Consider the following 18,188-nt stretch of genomic DNA (forward strand, 5'->3'; position numbering starts at 1 on the left):
GTATAGTGGTTGCATGTTCGCGATGCAGTGGTAAACATAGACTTTAGCATCCGCTTTGAGGTCTTATGTGAGCCGGTAAGCCGTCGGCAGTCAAGAACTACCAGCAGCTGTTGTCATTGTGCTTTTGCTTTTGTTTTGCTTCCGACGCTGTTACAGCACTGTTATTGCTGTCCACTGATCGGTTGATTACTTTACCGTTGCTTAAGGTGGAGCTACGCCAAATGACGACAAGTTTGAGCTCGCCTCATTTGGTACGACAACGAACGAAACGAAAGCGCCAAGATGACGTTGAGTGTATTGGTGTTCCTGTTGCTGTTGGTTGGTGATTGCTCCGCTCTTCACTAAATATTTTTCTGTTGTGTGTGCATACATAGGTACATGCATACATATGGACAATTTGTTGAGGGTGATATATTTGACGAATGCCGATGATATATATAATATTTTCACACACAATTAAGGCTTTTCGTCGCGCACATACATCTACATTATGTACTAATTTATTAGTGACGATTCTAAAGAACAGCACAATGATCGTTTTTCGTGTTTTTCTCTTTTTTCGCTACTTCATGCGGTAATTACAAATACACGTAAGTCCGATAAGTCAGTAATTTAATATTCCAAATCTTAATTTTTGAAATAATGCATTTAATTAATTTTTTTATGGAGTTCATTTCAATGAAAATTCATGTGTAGTTTTAAAAATACAAGAATACATGCACATATGGTGTATATATGTATATATAATATTATATATGCACATGAGACTAGCTCTGTTGTATGGTTTTTCTTGCGGCATTTCATCTAACGGCGATTTGAGCATTTAATTGACTGATTGCATTGGCTGGCTCTGGTCAGATTGTCATGTTCGGAGTCTTTATTCATTTCATTATTAACAGTCGTGGAGCAATGAGTATGTTCGTGTGTATGCACGCATGTTCATTTCATTTTTTGATAACACCAACGCATTCACGAGCGTTTTACCACGCTTCGTTAGTCCAAAAATGTTTGCATAGGTTGACAGGTTGATCACTGATGCTTGATCAGTCAAGTATGTATGTACACACACTGCCACCGTTCATTGTTCAACCAAAGCACATTTATTTTCTTTTTATTTTTGGTCAGATATTTTTGTCATACTCGCCTTATGCATCCAAAGACGCTCTGCACGATTTTGTTGTCTCTGTCAATTCGGCATTAAACGCATGTGGCGCACTCTTCACAGCATCACCGTTAAAAGTGTACGGCCAGTCGTTTCCATTCATCTGCCTTGGTTGCGGCATAAACCTACAATTGCAAACGTGTGATGTGTGTACATACATACATATGTACACGAATGAGCTTACGACCGTCCAAAGTGAACTAATCCATTGTGGTGGCAACTCTTGCGCTCGCTGCAGGCCCGCCGTCATAGCGCTTAGCCAAGCGGCGTAGGAAAGCAGCGTGCTCCAATTTTATTCACATCCATCGCCATTTTTGGCCACTAACCCATCAGAACAAGTAGTGATCAGAAATCAGTAGTGATGTACTAGTTGTACATGTTTTTATTGGAAAGTCCGAATTTATTTAAATTTTAATTGAAATTGTCGTCGTTACCGCTGTCGAGCGACGTTATCTGCATTGCCTGGGAGCTGAGAATGAATGTGTGAATTTGTGGATTTCCCACGCTCTATATTTTGTATTTATTGATGTCAATGAAGTTATTGTTTACTTAATCGTAATAAGCGAATACAGAAACCACTCAGTTGCCCGATTTGGCAAACATTTGCTTACGGCAAAATGGAGTGTTGGCCTTTATTTTTGTCTGCAATCTTTGCTTGCAGAAGTTGCGCGAAAAACATTTGATATTTATCTGAAAGTTTAAACCGATGAATTAAGAAATCATAGAATCAGCATAGGACGAAAATATATATTTGTTTTTATAGCTAAGCCAATGGGCTCTCAACAAGTGCAGTTGTATAACAGAGTCCCGCTTTAGCACTGAAGAGAGTCTCACTTTTTGATGTCGAACACAGCGTACGTTTTAGTAGCTTTTCTTCGAAGGGTCGAATATTCCTTATTTTTAATTCTAGTAGTAGACTCCAGCATAATACATATTCATCTAGCTGGTAAGGCGAAGAATCCCTATATTATCTCAGTATGCGCTTACTTATTTGTCTGTAAGGGTAGCTCGTCATTATGAAGCTATTTAACTGACAGCTCGGAGGACAAACACTCATTTGGTCGTCGCATATCATTGCTGAAAAAATAATGGGATGTCAATGCGCCCAAAAGAAAAACTACTATCCAATAAAGCAAAATAATGGTTACGTGGACAAGTTTTAAATCTTCACAAAATAAATATTACTACACAATTTTATTTAAACAAATTATATTTATATTCCAGGAAAACTGACGATATCCAGAAAATAAGTATAAATAATTGATTTTTTCGAAATCTATTTCAACTTGCTCCAATTCGATTAAAAAAGGCAAACAATCTGCCTACATATGTACATATGTATATGTGTATGTAAACATGCTAATCGCTCTGCTTGCCAAGAAGTTCGTGTCTTAAGTCCTTTGATTTGTATGCTCATTGTGACTCAGAATGTGGTGCTAAGAAATGGCACTGAATCCGGCAGACAAGCACTTGAATTCTTTCAACGCGATGAACAAGTAACTGCATTGTAATTGCTGGAAAAAATTCAATGTATTTATATGCAGCGCACAAATAATCGAATGGCGCCTATTATTGGTCGTACATCGTCGTCTATCGACTATTTGACGAGATACGGTACCTGAGTTCACTAAGCTCATGGCGAAGAAATTACTATTTAGACACCTTTGAAAGCAATTTGCAAAGAGCGTTTACTGAATAAATTATTTCGTTTGCATAATAGAACTAACACAGTAGATCTGCACAGCCAAAGACCAAGCGTCGAAGAGTTCCCTGCACTGGAAAAGCAAGTTACACGTATTTACATCGTCGATCCGCGCTTGTGGTTATGTGATTGTCATTGCAAATGTTATTTTTATCTACAATAACGCTTTGATAATTACCTCCTCCTGCTGGTGGGTTTGACTTACACAGTTCGAAAAAAATAAAAAATAAAAATAAAAAATTGAGCTTCATGCATTGATTTGAGTTTACAGAGTATATATTAGCGTTAGATATGGACTTATTCAACTTAATTGACTCCTTCATTTGTGTTTATAACGCAAATACTAATGCATGTACATACAGTTTCGAATATTGCCCAGTACTTCTGGGAAGGGTGGTAAATTTCCACTGGTGGCATGCTGAATTTTTGAAGATTCTCTTAACACGTTTGGCAAGGGCGCTTTCAAGGAAATCCAAAAGCAAAGCACTCATCCACACTGAACGGCGGGAAAACTGGCAAATATCGCACAAGTAAAACGATAAATCGTGCCGATGTTGAACTTTGTGCGATTTTCCCAAGAACTAGGTGCGATGTGACTAGACGGCGAAGCTGAGAAATGAATAGCGAAATCGCAACATTAGACCAGTTGTATACAAACAAGCACACATATTTATATGCGTATATATGTACATCAAAGCAATTTGAACGTTTGATAAATAAACAACGTGATCGCTATTGTAGCAAGAGTACGACGGTTTATCGACAGATTTATACGAGAAAGATTTTCGATTTATAACAATAGTTTAGTATTAATTTCGGAAGTTTACGAAGGAACTTTGGCCAGAATACGCTAGATAAAAACGGGATTAGTTGAGGAAAATGTCATAGTTGCTTATTAATTGTAATTTGGAGGAATGCCGCTGAGTTGACAGTCCTTGGCCGCATACAAATTAAAATAGGCAGCAAATAATAGTTTTTGTAAATTTATTATCGCTTAAGTCATTTAGAACGGGTGTACTGACACTATAAGTCCATATGTGCATCTATTTCCTAAAATCTCTGTATTCAGTTGTGTATGTCCCCTCTGCAGGTGGTCATAGTCTCATGGGTCTCTTTCCTTAATTAAGCGTCATTGAATTCAACTCGTTGTTGTTTTTGTATTCGGAAATCAACAGCACACCATACACTTCTGAATCTTGACCTCGTTTCGATTTTTGAGTTATTGCCCATCAAACAGATTTTAGTTTTCAATGCAAACATTGCAGACAACTACATAGAAGTACACCAATCAGGCTCGAAATAGACGAAAAGCGCTTCGAACTTGCAACAAATGCTCTAATTCATGCATGTGGCAACGCAACAAAAAAGTGATCGAATTTGGCAATGGTTTGTTTGAACCACTTTCAAATTTTGAGGGTTTTTTTGTTGTTTCAGTGTTGTAGAAGGAACTCAAATTGGTTTGGACGAGGAGAAAATACGATTCGTTTTATGCCTTTATATTTGTTGTTCCTACAGTGCAACAATTGACACGCAACAAATTGTCAAGTACGGCATACGGAATTCCCACACTCTTGATAATAACCTGCATCAAAACGCATATGAAAAGCTCTAAGGAAAATAGAAGCATATCAAATATTCAAATCTGATGATAATTGTGTCGTAACATATTTAAGGTTGAAGCGACTACTGTCAAAGTATCTGCACAATTGCATCATGGTTTTATCAGCGAGTCTTGTATATAATGGCAGGACCTACAAATTTGATATTTTAACTGAAGAGCAACCGGTTTAAGAAATTCTGATCGATATTAATTAAAAAATGAAACCGAAGTAAGTCCTGCCTCGTAGTGCGCACACCTAACCTATATTTTCTTGCTGAGGCTCCAGGTTTTAGATACATTTGTATACTTCTATGTTGTAAGTGTGTGAATGTGTGAAATGAAAATAAAGCGAGGCTCATACAAGCGAACGGAGTCGTTGATAACAAGCAAATCTTAACCTCTGTAAGGTGGTTAGTGTCATGCGGGTGTTTTTTGCTTGCAGGACATAAGTTGTGTGGTGTTCAGAACGAAGTGATGTGTAAGTGTTACTCTTGTTTAGCAAGGCAACTGTTACTTTTGTTCTTAAGTTCCTAGGAAGCAGTATAGCTCAAAAATTACTGGAAAATGAGTGAAAATTTTCTAAATTATCTCTTATATATCGCCTAAACGATAATCACAAATTGTCTGTGCGAAACTTATATATTCACGCGCTGTATAAGTTTCACCCACTTTTGTGATAATTTGTACAAGTGGGTAAAGTTTGTGCAAACTATTTGTGCTAAGTTTTAACACTGTGCATATAAGTTAGGCTATGAACATTGCCAGTATAACACGGCAACCCTAATATTTGACAGCTGATGAAACAAATGGGATAATTTTTTACTAACTTTTAAGACCAAATTTCAGCACGAATTGTTTAAATTGCTATTTGTATGTTACTAACTCAAAAATTCTAAGTGATATACTAAATTACATTAAAAAATTGAAAGAAAATGTAAATACAAACATTGTTGAAAAAGTAAGTAAACATGTACATGCGTTCAACAACAAGAGAACCAAGAAATAAAAATCAATAGTGATTTGTTCCTATGTAAAATTTTGTGAATGTGATCATTATATACATATACTATCCACGTGAAAGTTTTTATTGATATTATTTTTTATTCTTGGCTTTTGTGTATTTTCACATTCGATAAATTACTATATATACATATATGCAAATGATGAATAAGCCCAAACGCCTTAAGCTCTGCTGCAGTGGCAGATTCTGCTGCCGCATACAATTGACCATTGCCTTCTAACCAGCTCCCTTGCATTGACCGTTTATTTAAAATGCTATAGTTTAAACTACCACAAATACTCATAACATTTATATAACCTTTTTTATTTTTAGATTAATGGTATTCAAGAAATCGCTGTAAAACTAATAAATCAATCGGATTTAGCCATTGACGGGATCTCAAAAATATTTATCTCCATTATTTTTCAATGGGTAATATTTGTATTTCATATTTAAAACTGTTTTAAATAATTGTTAGAAGCTTTTATTCCTACGAGAAAACAAAATAGTATTGTGTTAAGGACCCCTAGCTAGTCACAATAATGAATAAATTTTTGACAGTAACCACTTAACATGGATTGACTAGATAATAGGAATATAAATTTTATTGATCTTATGTCGCTTGTATCTACTTATACGGATAAACTGTATTTATATCCGGACGAAGACTCAATTCGCCATTATTCCTCAAACTTATTGGGGAATATTTTCTGTAAAAAATGTTGGAACTCAATTGTTTAATGTTGCTTAATCAACAAAAGCAATATATATATTAATATAATTCTGTCTATACTTCTTGTTTTAGATCTCCTATACATTTTATTGTATTATTCGTCAGTTAACTATGCGTTTGTTATCAGCGAAAAATTTCTTTTCACTTTCAAATTTCCCATCGCACTTTTCTTTGTTGAGACATGCTCATGAGAAGAAATAGTAAATAGTACTTAAGTACTTTTTTTTCGAATACATTATTGATAATAGTTGTGGCGACTGAATACAAAGAGAACATTTTTATTCATAATTATTGTTGCTCTCGAATATCACTACACATTGTCATTAAGCTTGTTTTGTCTATCAGCTAATAGTGTTGGATGACGAAACTGCTCGCAAGTCGGAAGTGGTCTTTACTGCTGAGCACACACGCTCGGTTTATTTTTACGTAAAAATTGTCGAAATACGCTGTGACGAACTTTAATCCAATCGCTTACTGCATACAATCACACAACCAAATATATTGTGTAATTGCTGGTTTACATTGTACATAAATACAGTGTTAGTTACAGTCATTTGTGCGTATACATTTTGCAAATTAATAAATAGTATACATTCTGACTGTTTGTTTACTGTGGTTTTATTGTACATGAAAAATATCACTTAACATTGTAAAATGATTTGTAAGCGATTTGATAATTGTGTTATACTGTTTACATAATACAAGTATATACTTATGTATCTACTTCTGTATTTGCGACTGTGAGTTGCCAAATTTTCAATGACTGTATCATCTATGCTGATTTTTTGACAAGTTGTGATAAGCTTACTGAGTCACTTCTTGTGAACTACAAAAATACATATAACTCCATATGAATAGTTTCGGAAGTTTATTTCGTTCATTATCCATTTCTGGAAACAAATCGTGCAATATTCTTTATTGCTAGTTTGATACAAAAAAATTGTTTACACAAAATTACTTATAAAAAAATTTAAAATAGTAATACCAATGCGAATTAAGTTTTTAATACATATATATAAAGTATAAAAAATTAAGTTTAATACAAATGCTAGTACAAATAGCAATCCTAAAACTGCATGACAATTGACTAGAACTTAAATATAGTTATGACAAGTTAGAATCCATTTGAATAAGTATTATACCATATATATTAGTGTGGAGTTTATTGTCACTGACACTTTGTAGATATATATATGAAAAAATAAATGACCTTGAACTTTTACTAAATGTAAAATGCTAAATTAATATCAAAGTAATAAAATAATATTTAACTTATGAATTTCTTAATTTTCTATTTCTAGTTATGTTTTTAACACGTAGACGGAAGTTCTTTAAAAGGTGACTCTCACAATATCATATGTGTGCTACAGCAATTCACACAGGCGAATGTCAGTAATAAAAAACATAGTTATTTTTGAATTTACATCTGTTTGTGAAGAGTATATAATCCTTCCTATAATATAAATTTAAAGCCCAATTCCATTTAAATACCTTGTTTGTTGTTTTTAATAATTTTATAGTCAAGAATTTATTTATAACTTGGTTAAACAGCAATTATAATATTCAAGACATTGTATTCCTAAGCGTGACCTTAAAATATTTTTTATGGTAAAACAAATCATTACTTACATGTAATTTTTATAACTACTTATTTTTCTAATTTAAATTTGCGTTGGCATAATGCTTAGTGAATGAAAAATGCTGCAGTGCAGGTATATTATAAGTAATTTTGTTTAATTCAAACGAGATAATATTAGACTGGATAGAATTGTAGGCTAAATACAAAACTAAAGAAAACATACGCTATGTAACCTCAAAGTTCCCGCAATCACCCGGTCCATAGTTTGTTCTTCTTTCAACGGCTTTAACAAGAATTAATTATTTTTTTCCCGACTAGTTACAATTAATTTATACCGCTAGTTCAAACTTAATAATTATGACAGTTTGTACACTACATGATGTGTGTTTGTTTTGGGTTCTGTTAATTAATGTATTCAATAACAATATTCTCAATTACAATATATATGTGAAGTTGAAGTCTATTTACATATTTGATTTTTGTTCACGCTTATTGTTCTAATATTATTACATGCTTAAACCTATATTAATTTTTCGTTTTAATAAGTTTTAATTAAAACAATTTGTTGTATTTCCAATGTCATAGAGATTGCTAATAAAACAATTATCTTTCTTCTCTTTTCCATGTTGAATTCATCTCCATAGTAAAAATTGCTGACAGGCGCAGTACGATTGTCTGCACTTACAAAACAAAAGCTCATTAACTTTTTGAATAACGAAAAAATCGAAAAAGAAACATCCCGTACTCCCATATCTTCAATCAAATAATCACTCGATTACAGTTTGACGTATATAACAAGTACATCTGCATATTTAATCCAAATAGTCGAAAAATTTGAAAACACCTGTTGTGATTCCCAAAGTCCTCTCTTCAAAACTTTTTTATTTGGTGTGGCATAGCAGTCATTGCTTAATTTGGCTGTTAATATTATTCCTCCTCAAGTTAAATGTTGGGTTTCCATTCAAACGTGCACCATATCTATGAAATTTGATGTCATTGAATAAAGATTTTCAACCATTGACTGATAATCCTCCTGCAACTTCATTTTACAATTTACAAATATATACAAACTTTTATACAATGTACGAATCATATAAACTCTTAAACGTCATATTCCGTGCTTCAGTCATTCCGGGAGCATTAATGTTAATTTGGCTGACTGGGATGTAAGTACGCTAATTCTTTATACATTTAGATACATACATATATATTTTGATTTTTAATTGCTAACTGTAATGTTCTTCGTTACAATTAATTTGTTATATGTTTTTTTCTCATGCTTTTTATATCAAAAGAATCGGCAGATAAAACTTATCTAACCAATCTCTATCGCGGTTGCTAGTCCTCTTTATATCTATTTTTATTATTTACCAAAGTTAACCTATGAAATGTGCTATTAGTCCTTATTTTTTTCCCCGTCGCTTTGTAAAATATGTCTGCATGTACAGTATTCGCACGGTTATGTACTAATTCAGGCAATCGATAGTGCTCGTGCCTCTACTGAATATACCACATTTTGCTTGACACATATAACTTCCTTATTCGCTTTTGTACGAAATATCTCATTACTATCTGGATATACATATGTACTTGTCGTGCACAATTTAGTCTACGATTAAATGCTATCCTTTTATTCATTCTACAGTTAGCGAATAAATTATTTTTTATTTATTTATCATTCTTATTTTATTTGTTATTCTGATACACGCATCAGTAAGTACTCCTAATGTGTAACATTGAGGTGTTTGCCATTCATTAAGTTTCGATTCAAGTTTGACTCTAAATCCTCCTCTTTACTCCACAGAATCTCACTTACTGTGGTACAAATATGTATGCTGGTATTCCTCATAATATTCGTTGGATTCCCATTATTATTTCGTTATTCTATAACATTACAAAGAGGGATTCTCTTTCTCACGTTCAGTAAGTATTTGAATATTTTCTCTGTCAAATTATTTAAATTTCAATAGCACAACTATTTAATGTTACACAATTTTTAACGAATAGCAATCCAGAAATGTTATTATTTTATAAATAACTTTTTTACACGGAAAATATTCTATTCCTTTGCAGTTACATATCCCAAGGACCTTGATCTGTCAAATCCAGCCAGTGTGGGGCTTTTTGGTACGAGATCTCTTAATCTTAGTGTGCTCGATCCCGATGCTGAGGAACGTCATGATGGCGTGCGCATTGGTGTCTGGCATGTGCTGCCGTTACACTTAGCTAAACGCTTTGCTAAAGAACTGAAAATCGATACGGTATACTGATTTTTGTTAAGAATCATGCATAGAAATTTGTATAAAATCCTATTCCCGCACAGCAAGTGCACGATGAATTAAAGAACACAACATTTGACGATGACGAAAGTTTGGACAAGCAAATGCCTACTCTGAAATCAGAATTCCCCGATGTAACCGCTGAGAATGAAGCGCTCTTTTATGAGCGCATGTTGAAACTTCCGGGTATCATTGTTCTATATCTTCATGGCAACACCGCTTCTCGTGGCTCGGGACATCGTGTCGAGATGTACCAGATTCTGCGCAAACTTGGCTGCCATGTATTGTCTTTGGATTATCGAGGTTATGGAGATTCCGATCCCGTTCCACCCACCGAAGAGGGAATTGTACGAGACGCCCTAACAGTATATGAATATATTAGAAATGTAACAACGAATCCTATATTCATATGGGGTCATTCTCTGGGCACTGGTGTGGCATGTCATTTATGTTCACAGTTAAGTTTGAATTTCAAAATAGATCTACCTCGTGGAGTGGTATTGGAGGCGCCTTTTACGAACATCCGTGATGAAATAAGATTGCATCCATTCGCTAGGGTGAGATAGTCAATATACCATATAAAACTGTTACATTAACATTGAATTTAATATTTTTTCACAGCCCTTTAAAGATCTGCCTTGGTTTGATTTGACGATTGCGCGTCCTATGTATTCGAACAAGTTGCGCTTTGAATCGGATAAGCACATCGGCGAATTTCGGCAGCCGGTAATGATACTCCATGCGGAAGATGATTATGTTGTTCCATTTGAACTTGGGTACAAGCTATATCGAATAGCTCTGGATACGCGTGCAAAAACTTGGGGGCCTGTTGAATTTCATCGATTCAATGGTGTTGCAGGTTACGGACATAAGTTTCTTTGCCGCGCACCTGAACTACCGGAACTTGCAAAACAATTTTTCGAGACTTATCGCAACGAAGACTTTTAAAGACTTTAAAATGTTTAAACATTGGCTTCTGTTATTTCCCCCCATAAAGTGCATATGTATCCTGCAGTATTTAAGGTCTTACAGCCAGGAATTCACATCCGCCCGAGTTCACTCAAAAAAAGCTTACAAGCTACTGGAATGCTTTTTATTTCAAATAGTTTTGTCGTAGATTTGTGTATATGCATATACATGTACAATAAGGACTTTAGTATTATTTGTGCAAATTAATTATTTAAAAAGATAGACATAGAAATGGAGACATTTATTAGTCAGTTACGGGTGCACTTATTTGCGACTGTTTCATTGTATACATATATAAAAAAGAGAAAAAGGGAAAGGAATACATGCAAGGACGATGTGTAGAGATTGCAACTAATACAATTCAAACTGTGAAAGTTCGTATTATTTATTATTGCTAAAAGTCGTGATTATGCTAGAGGTTTAACCATTACCAAAAAGGTAAAATATGATAACATTATGAAAATATTATTTTTTTGTAAATAAATATAAAATAAATACAAAATTTTTACTTTATAGTAATTCCTTTCTACTCATGCGTTTATTTAAAGTTATTTGCGCAATCTGATAGAACAAGTTTGTGATACGTTTTATTAAGCCTAGTGGGGTCTTTTTATAGTTGCCACTTGGTGCGAAGTAAGTGCACTTGCTCTCTTGTTTGAATACATCGAGATCTAGCCAAAAATACGCTCACATCACTTTGATTTTTACTAAATTTTCATATATTTTATTACTTTTATGTAATACAAGAATTATATATTCATTAACAAATCAAGAAGTGATTGCTAATGCAACCATATAGTCAGTTAATACTTATTTGTGAAACCCTGTGTGGGTACAGAAAACGATGATTTTTACAACCCTAATTGCATCAATTGCTTCTTGATATATTGTGGTTGACAGCGGTGGAGCGGTTTGTATTAGTGAGTGACGGAAGGAAATCTAGTTTCGGTTAAGATTTTTGGGTTAATTTTAAAAACAAATATTTAAAAGAAAACGTTAAAATTGTTAAGTGATTGCAGAGTACAAGTGATAATGTGTGTGTCTGTGTAGCAACCTTCCTACACCTCCTTTCATTCGTAGAAAAATTGGGGAAATAGGCGGTGCAGTACTATAGCAGACACAAACACATTGAAAACGATGTGCATATACGTATATGTAAATGTGTACCCATACGAACTGACTAGTCCAAACAAAGCGGCGTTGGCAGCACAAACCACAACCAGGAAGAAACAAGGAGATAAAATGACACCACGGCTTCAGTACTTCCTAAAACCAATAAAAAGCACTTTCAACTAAATTCTTTAGAATGTGACCTTTTCGTAAATATATTTTTCGTAGTTTAGTTGTGGTAATAGATAGACTTCGGTTAGACAGCGTTTTATAGAAAAACAGTATCTATCTATATATCTATAGCGCAAATTTCCTGGCAGCAGGAATAAAAAATAGCAATAAAGTTATCGGGGAGAACGTTGAGACAGAGAACTTAAAACAAGATGTGTTAAAGGGAACGAAAGGAATAGGAACGTGTTGAGGGTGTGGGTGAAGGAAGAGAGCGCACTTCTACACAGGTTGCGGCGAAGAGAAAATTCGCCCTTTTCTGTGTATAAAACTTCTAATAAGTACTTCCCTTTGCTATTTGTGCATTTTAAGTTAAAGTTAAATATTTCGGCGAGCTGTGATGAATATGCCAGCAGTATTCTGTTATAAGCGGTGAAATGTGCAAATTTATAAAAATGTGTTAAGGGAAGGATAGGGTGTGTTTTTTGCGAGCCGAATAAGCGCTCAGTGCAGTCGGGTTGGGTTTTCTTCATTCTAATTTTTCAATTTTTTTTGGTGGCATTAGCGCAAATCAGCAGCAGTGGCACAGTGGATGATGGTGTTGGGTGCGCATAGTCAACGTTAAAAAGGCATTAAATTAAATAATCCTAAGAGAGATGGGAATAAATTTATGAAAACAACGCCAAACATTTAACTTATATCGAAAAGTGAGAAGTATAAAAAATTCAGTGCTAAAATACAAATACAAGATATGAAAAAGTAGTGAAAATGGATATTTATACAAAGGTGTTTCAAATAAAAAAGTTGTGATGAAAAGGTAAATAAATTATTTGTGTGGTGTTTGGTGTAAAGCATATTACAAGGGTTCTTTTTAGCCCCCTTGCGTTCAAATACGAAGTTTGCGGTGAGGAATTTTAGAAGAAATTACAAGATCTGATTATATTTGCAAAAAAAGCTACCCCCTATACATATTGTATTAAAGGATTAAAGAAAATGATATGGTAAGTGTATAAATATACAAACATTATGGTGCATATTATTGTTACACTATACACAAGTTATATTACATAATTATTATTGTAATATTCCAAATCAAAATAATTTACTTAGGTTCCTGCATACAAAAATGTATTGCTACATATTTTTAAAATATTTTTTTTCGTGTTCAGAGCGAAAATTCCGTATCGCAAAGAGCCAAAAACAGATAAATGTGTGTGTCCATTACCTGGATTGCGTGACGAATATGTGTGTGTTTATTATCAGAGCTGACGCCGCACCGCGCATGTGTCTCAGTCTCTCTGGTTGCAAGCAGAAAGTACGCATATGTATGTATGTACTAACATACGTACAAATTATCTATGTGATATTTATAAGGACCTTTTCGCCTCCTCTTTTATTTAGCTCTTCCTTACACGCCCTTTTTCTCATGTGTTCACCTCTCTGTTTTTATTGCTCTTTCAGCTGTTACTTAGTTTGGTTTTGGTACAAATACGAAATAATAATTTTTATTAAATTTATTTATAACCCTGCGATTCGTTTGGATCAGTTTATATGTTTTTTTTTTTTTCAATTTTCGTATGATCTCAATTTATTTATCTAAGTACGTACATATGTACATACTCATGTGGATTTATGTTTATAGAATTTACATACATATGTAAATTTCGTTTATTTTTTGTTCGTGTCAATATTCCTAAACTAGTTGTTAATATTTTGAATTGAAAACTATAAGTTTTTTTGTATTAAAACCAAATTTATAACTGATTGACGTCCTCTTACATAAAATCATTAAAAATAAAGTGTCGTACGTAGTGAAGTTTATGCTTGGTACGACATTTTTACAATATAAGATTTAGTATCTGAATATTAAATAAAAAGATTCAGCATAAAAAATTGGACATCACACTTTCGGCTTGCCCTTCAAAATTTGCAATACAACAGTTAAAAAACGATTCGGCGGACTGGTTTGTATAGCGACAATATTCGTTTTTGCTATGCTGGTAAACCAGTTTTTACTCAAGTAACCGTAATATTTAAGACATCTATAAGCGTACGAGTAAAGCTTTTGGTATACACAACTCTTTCCACGGCTGCCACAGAGTATTGTGGAGTTATACAATTTTGAAGTACAAGTATAGTGCGCAATCTGAGGAGTTAAACGTCTGACTCATAAGTTTTTAGCTCAAACAAGCTTCTTGCAAGCAGCTGATATTCTGCTTGGTTGCAAGTTACAGTTGTCGAATGGGAAATTGACGTATTTAAGGGCTCACATGATAAGGTCTCGAACAAAGCGCTTCAATATCGATACACACATATGTGTGTTTATATTTATTTTATTATGTTGCTAACAAATCAACTGTTGTTTACCTATTCGGGGTATGTAAGTAAAGAGATAAAATAGTATAGGGCTCACAGTTTTTGTCTGAATAAATTTTGGTATTCAACATTTTGTTGGTGAATTAAATGACAAATTTAGCAGAATATTATGGTTATTTTATCATTTATCCAGGAAGGTACCTCTTTTTTATTCCGAAATTTAATCGATTATGTTATGTTAGCCATTCAGCGGAATTCCTAAAAGCGGTATTGACAAATGCGACCAAATAAATTTTTTTACCACTCAATCGTGTGTTGTGCGACAGGCAGAGCAAAAACAAAATATTGTATTTGCATTGACGACCCCTAGTTTTGTTTTCTATGGGGTAGCTAAATAACAGATAAGATAAGTGTATTAACCACAATAATTTGTCTTTCTATGTACAATTCATTTGGTGTTTAATATTGTCTAGTAAATAATATAATAATGTTTAAAAAAATAGTCTTATGTCAACTAAGGGGATTAATTGTCGTTGCTTGGACGGTTGATAACACATCTACTGGACTGGTTGCTCAAAAATTGATTGGGGTTGGCGAGACATGCAAAAGATCATCTAAAGCTTCTTAAACACCATTACGCATATACATACATAAGTATTTACCAAACAGGATGTTTATTAATATTTAATTTTATCATTAAAACATGAGAATCGAATTGAGCCCTTGTGGATAAAAATCCGTGCCATTTTATCAAACAAATTATGGATCTTTATAATGTAGGTGACTCACTGCAGTTCTTTTGTTCAACGATAACATTTCGTTATACCACCCTTCTCTCTCCTCTTGAATTTTGTCCAACTCTTCTTTTTAAAAGCTTATGCTGCGGTTTGTCGGCCGACACCAGAGCACGCGTCCGCGCACGCGGATGTATGAGACGTGTTTTGTTTAGTAAACTAATGCATTTGTTGACTTATTGTCTTTCATATCACTTCCACTGACATTGACGCCCGCCTGCCTACCTCTCCTTCCTTATGCGTACTCTTATTCGTAATAAAAACCAATAAGGCTTATTGTCACGGCTATTCGTTTTGATCTGACCGAAGAATCGACGCAATGCCGACTACTCAAAAAGAGTTCGAGGTGAATCTGCGAATTAACAGAGAGCCATTACTGGCTTAAGTTTGATTTCAATTAGAATTTGGCACCGTAAACACTTTTAGCAGACTTATTAGCTTTATGGCATAATTAGTCGCCATTTAGTTGGCTCGCTTGCCTCATTGTGCTTGTGTTGAATAGCGATTAGGTTGCTTTGCTGTTATGACCACGAACTTTAATTCTTTAGACTTTTGATGCTTCTTTAGTGTTGCTAATATCGCGGCAACTATTAGCTAGACCTTTAAGGTAATAATTTGAAAAATTAATAAATGAAAACTACTTTAGGGATCCAAAATGGTTTGCCTGATTGATCTGTGTGCAATTTCTTATAGTGTCATACAAATTCTTGAATACACCGGTACAATGGAATATATAAAGTTGAACACAAATAATTAAAATTTTCGGAATATATACATACGTAAACCTGTATATACACACAAAATGGGTAAAAAGGTGAAAAATGCATAGATAAGCAAAAATGAAATTATGGGGCGATATCACTGGACAGTCGTCTTGTAAACTTGATGAAACGACTTCTTTATGAAGGGAGAATGGGCAACAAACAGTATAAAAAGATAACAAAAGCAAATATCCAACTCCATAGCTTGTGGCGAGAATTAGTTATGTGTGGGTAAGGTAAGCTGGTTTCAATGACTGCTGTGAAAAAGTGTGGAATCTGCAAAAATGGGGAATGCAGTAAGAAGGTAACATAACACAGGCAATGAAACATAAAACTGCAAGTGAACCAACAAACAAACAAACTTACGCTTAGTTGAAAATGCCGACGACCAGTTTGGCATATGGCGTTGCCACAATCGCTCTGTCACGGTCAACATTCTAACCATATGGTGACACGGTGAGGCTGCACGAAAGCCTCTTGTCATAGTTCACTGATCAGAGGCTACATGCAATTAGAGACGCTTAACAAATCTCAAAAACAACACAAACATCACAAAGAGCACATTTTTGTTAAAATAAATAAAACTGCATTATTGAAAAAAAAAATACCTTTAGAAGTATGCAAATGTTCGCACATACTAGCATTGTGTAAAAATTAAGATTTCAAATTGTGCAAAATTATGCATTTGAAAACTTTAATGGTTCTCTCTTTGGCTCACTCTTTATCCTCTTTTTGGTTGTGGTTTTCACAGATGGTACTAGCTACGATTTTCTTTTTCACGGACTGAAAATTTTCAAGTAGACACACCTCAGTGCACAGAAAAGAAAAACAACAAAATATATTAAATTGTTGAGTCTAATAAACTTTTATTAGATTACAACGCAATTAAACGAATTTCGTTTTTTTATGTTGAATGGCAACAAAGTGCGGAACGAGAGAAATACTACCTCTAAGAGAGCCGGCTTTTAGGCAATTTGGGTTATGTTATATAGTTCAAATCCATATCGGGTTAAAATTTTGCTTTACGTTTGGGTGACTTACTTAATCGTTTACTACTTAAATTACGTAAAACGCGCGCTACTTTTCTCTTAAGTGTTTATTTTTGAATTCCAATAAATTCTTTCGGTATTTGTATTTTATTTATTTCATTGTTCTGTATATAATATTCTATAATTATAACATAATAAAAATGCATTTGAGTTTCCAAATTATCCTTGCACTTGAGTTTTCTAAATCAAGTGGTGGGCAGCTGATTTCAGCAAAAACACAGTCAAAAATTGGAATACGTATATCTTAAATATCTACCTAAAGTTAGTATGTTACTCCACGTCTTCTTCGCCTTCATATACTCCATAAGAAAGTATGTGGTATCTCATGAAGATTTAAAGCGAACTTTGCATTTCATATTGTGCATACTATGGTATGTATGTAAATATTTCTGGTGCCAACGAAATTTCCGGTTGATTACGCATTGCTCACTGCTGACTAAACATGGCTATCGTCTACCTACTTTTTCATGCTGAACACATGTGTACGATTACAAATATAATTTTGGTTTGTTCTAGTTTCGTTTTTGTGATAAAAACGTCCCTTGAAGTTTTGACTTGGACAACATTTTCTTCGCGCTAGTGGCAAGATCCAATCCAATCTTTGGAGAGTGACAAGTAAATACATATGTGCTATACGCTTGGCTCGGGACGTTGTGTCAGTGTCTACAGCGCCAGTGACGTCAACACTTATGCACTCAAATTGAGGCTTAAAGCCTTTTTCTTGTTATTTGTCAGTTATCGGCATGTGAATTGGAGTTAGATTATATTATACACAAGCAATTGCATTCCTCCTTTTCTCGCTGACTTTACGTTTAATACCGATTTGGACTTGCAACGGGCATGCAAGCAGCAATACTCACCATATATGCTTATAGCCGACACAAAGGCCTTATAGAATTGCATATAAATCCGTATATATGTATATATGTACATCTACTGCACCGAAGCCATTGAACTTGCTGCCGT

General features: G+C 34.1%; 1 protein-coding gene across 11 annotated transcripts; it reads left to right on the forward strand.

Moving 5' to 3' along the window:
• The first annotated feature begins 5,263 nt into the window (after positions 1 to 5,263).
• Positions 5,264 to 11,543, forward strand: LOC106617576 (lysophosphatidylserine lipase ABHD12). Of its 11 annotated transcripts, none has more exons than XM_036374334.2 (8): positions 5,264 to 5,422; positions 5,798 to 5,896; positions 7,499 to 7,585; positions 7,886 to 7,909; positions 9,581 to 9,699; positions 9,850 to 10,037; positions 10,100 to 10,612; positions 10,677 to 11,543. In XM_036374334.2, exons 4-8 carry the CDS (start codon positions 7,896 to 7,898, stop codon positions 11,001 to 11,003), a joined length of 1,161 nt encoding a protein of 386 aa, XP_036230227.1. In that variant the 5' UTR covers positions 5,264 to 5,422; positions 5,798 to 5,896; positions 7,499 to 7,585; positions 7,886 to 7,895; the 3' UTR covers positions 11,004 to 11,543. The 11 variants fall into 11 exon arrangements, with proteins under 11 accessions (XP_036230227.1, XP_014090342.2, XP_036230228.1 ...); XM_014234867.3 differs by lacking the exon at positions 7,886 to 7,909 and adding an exon at positions 8,421 to 8,942; XM_036374335.2 differs by having other exon boundaries at positions 7,499 to 7,535.
• Positions 11,544 to 18,188: the final 6,645 nt, after the last annotated feature.

The sequence above is a fragment of the Bactrocera oleae genome, chromosome 4 (genome assembly GCF_042242935.1).
Source record: "Bactrocera oleae isolate idBacOlea1 chromosome 4, idBacOlea1, whole genome shotgun sequence".
Taxonomy (NCBI): domain Eukaryota; kingdom Metazoa; phylum Arthropoda; class Insecta; order Diptera; family Tephritidae; genus Bactrocera; species Bactrocera oleae.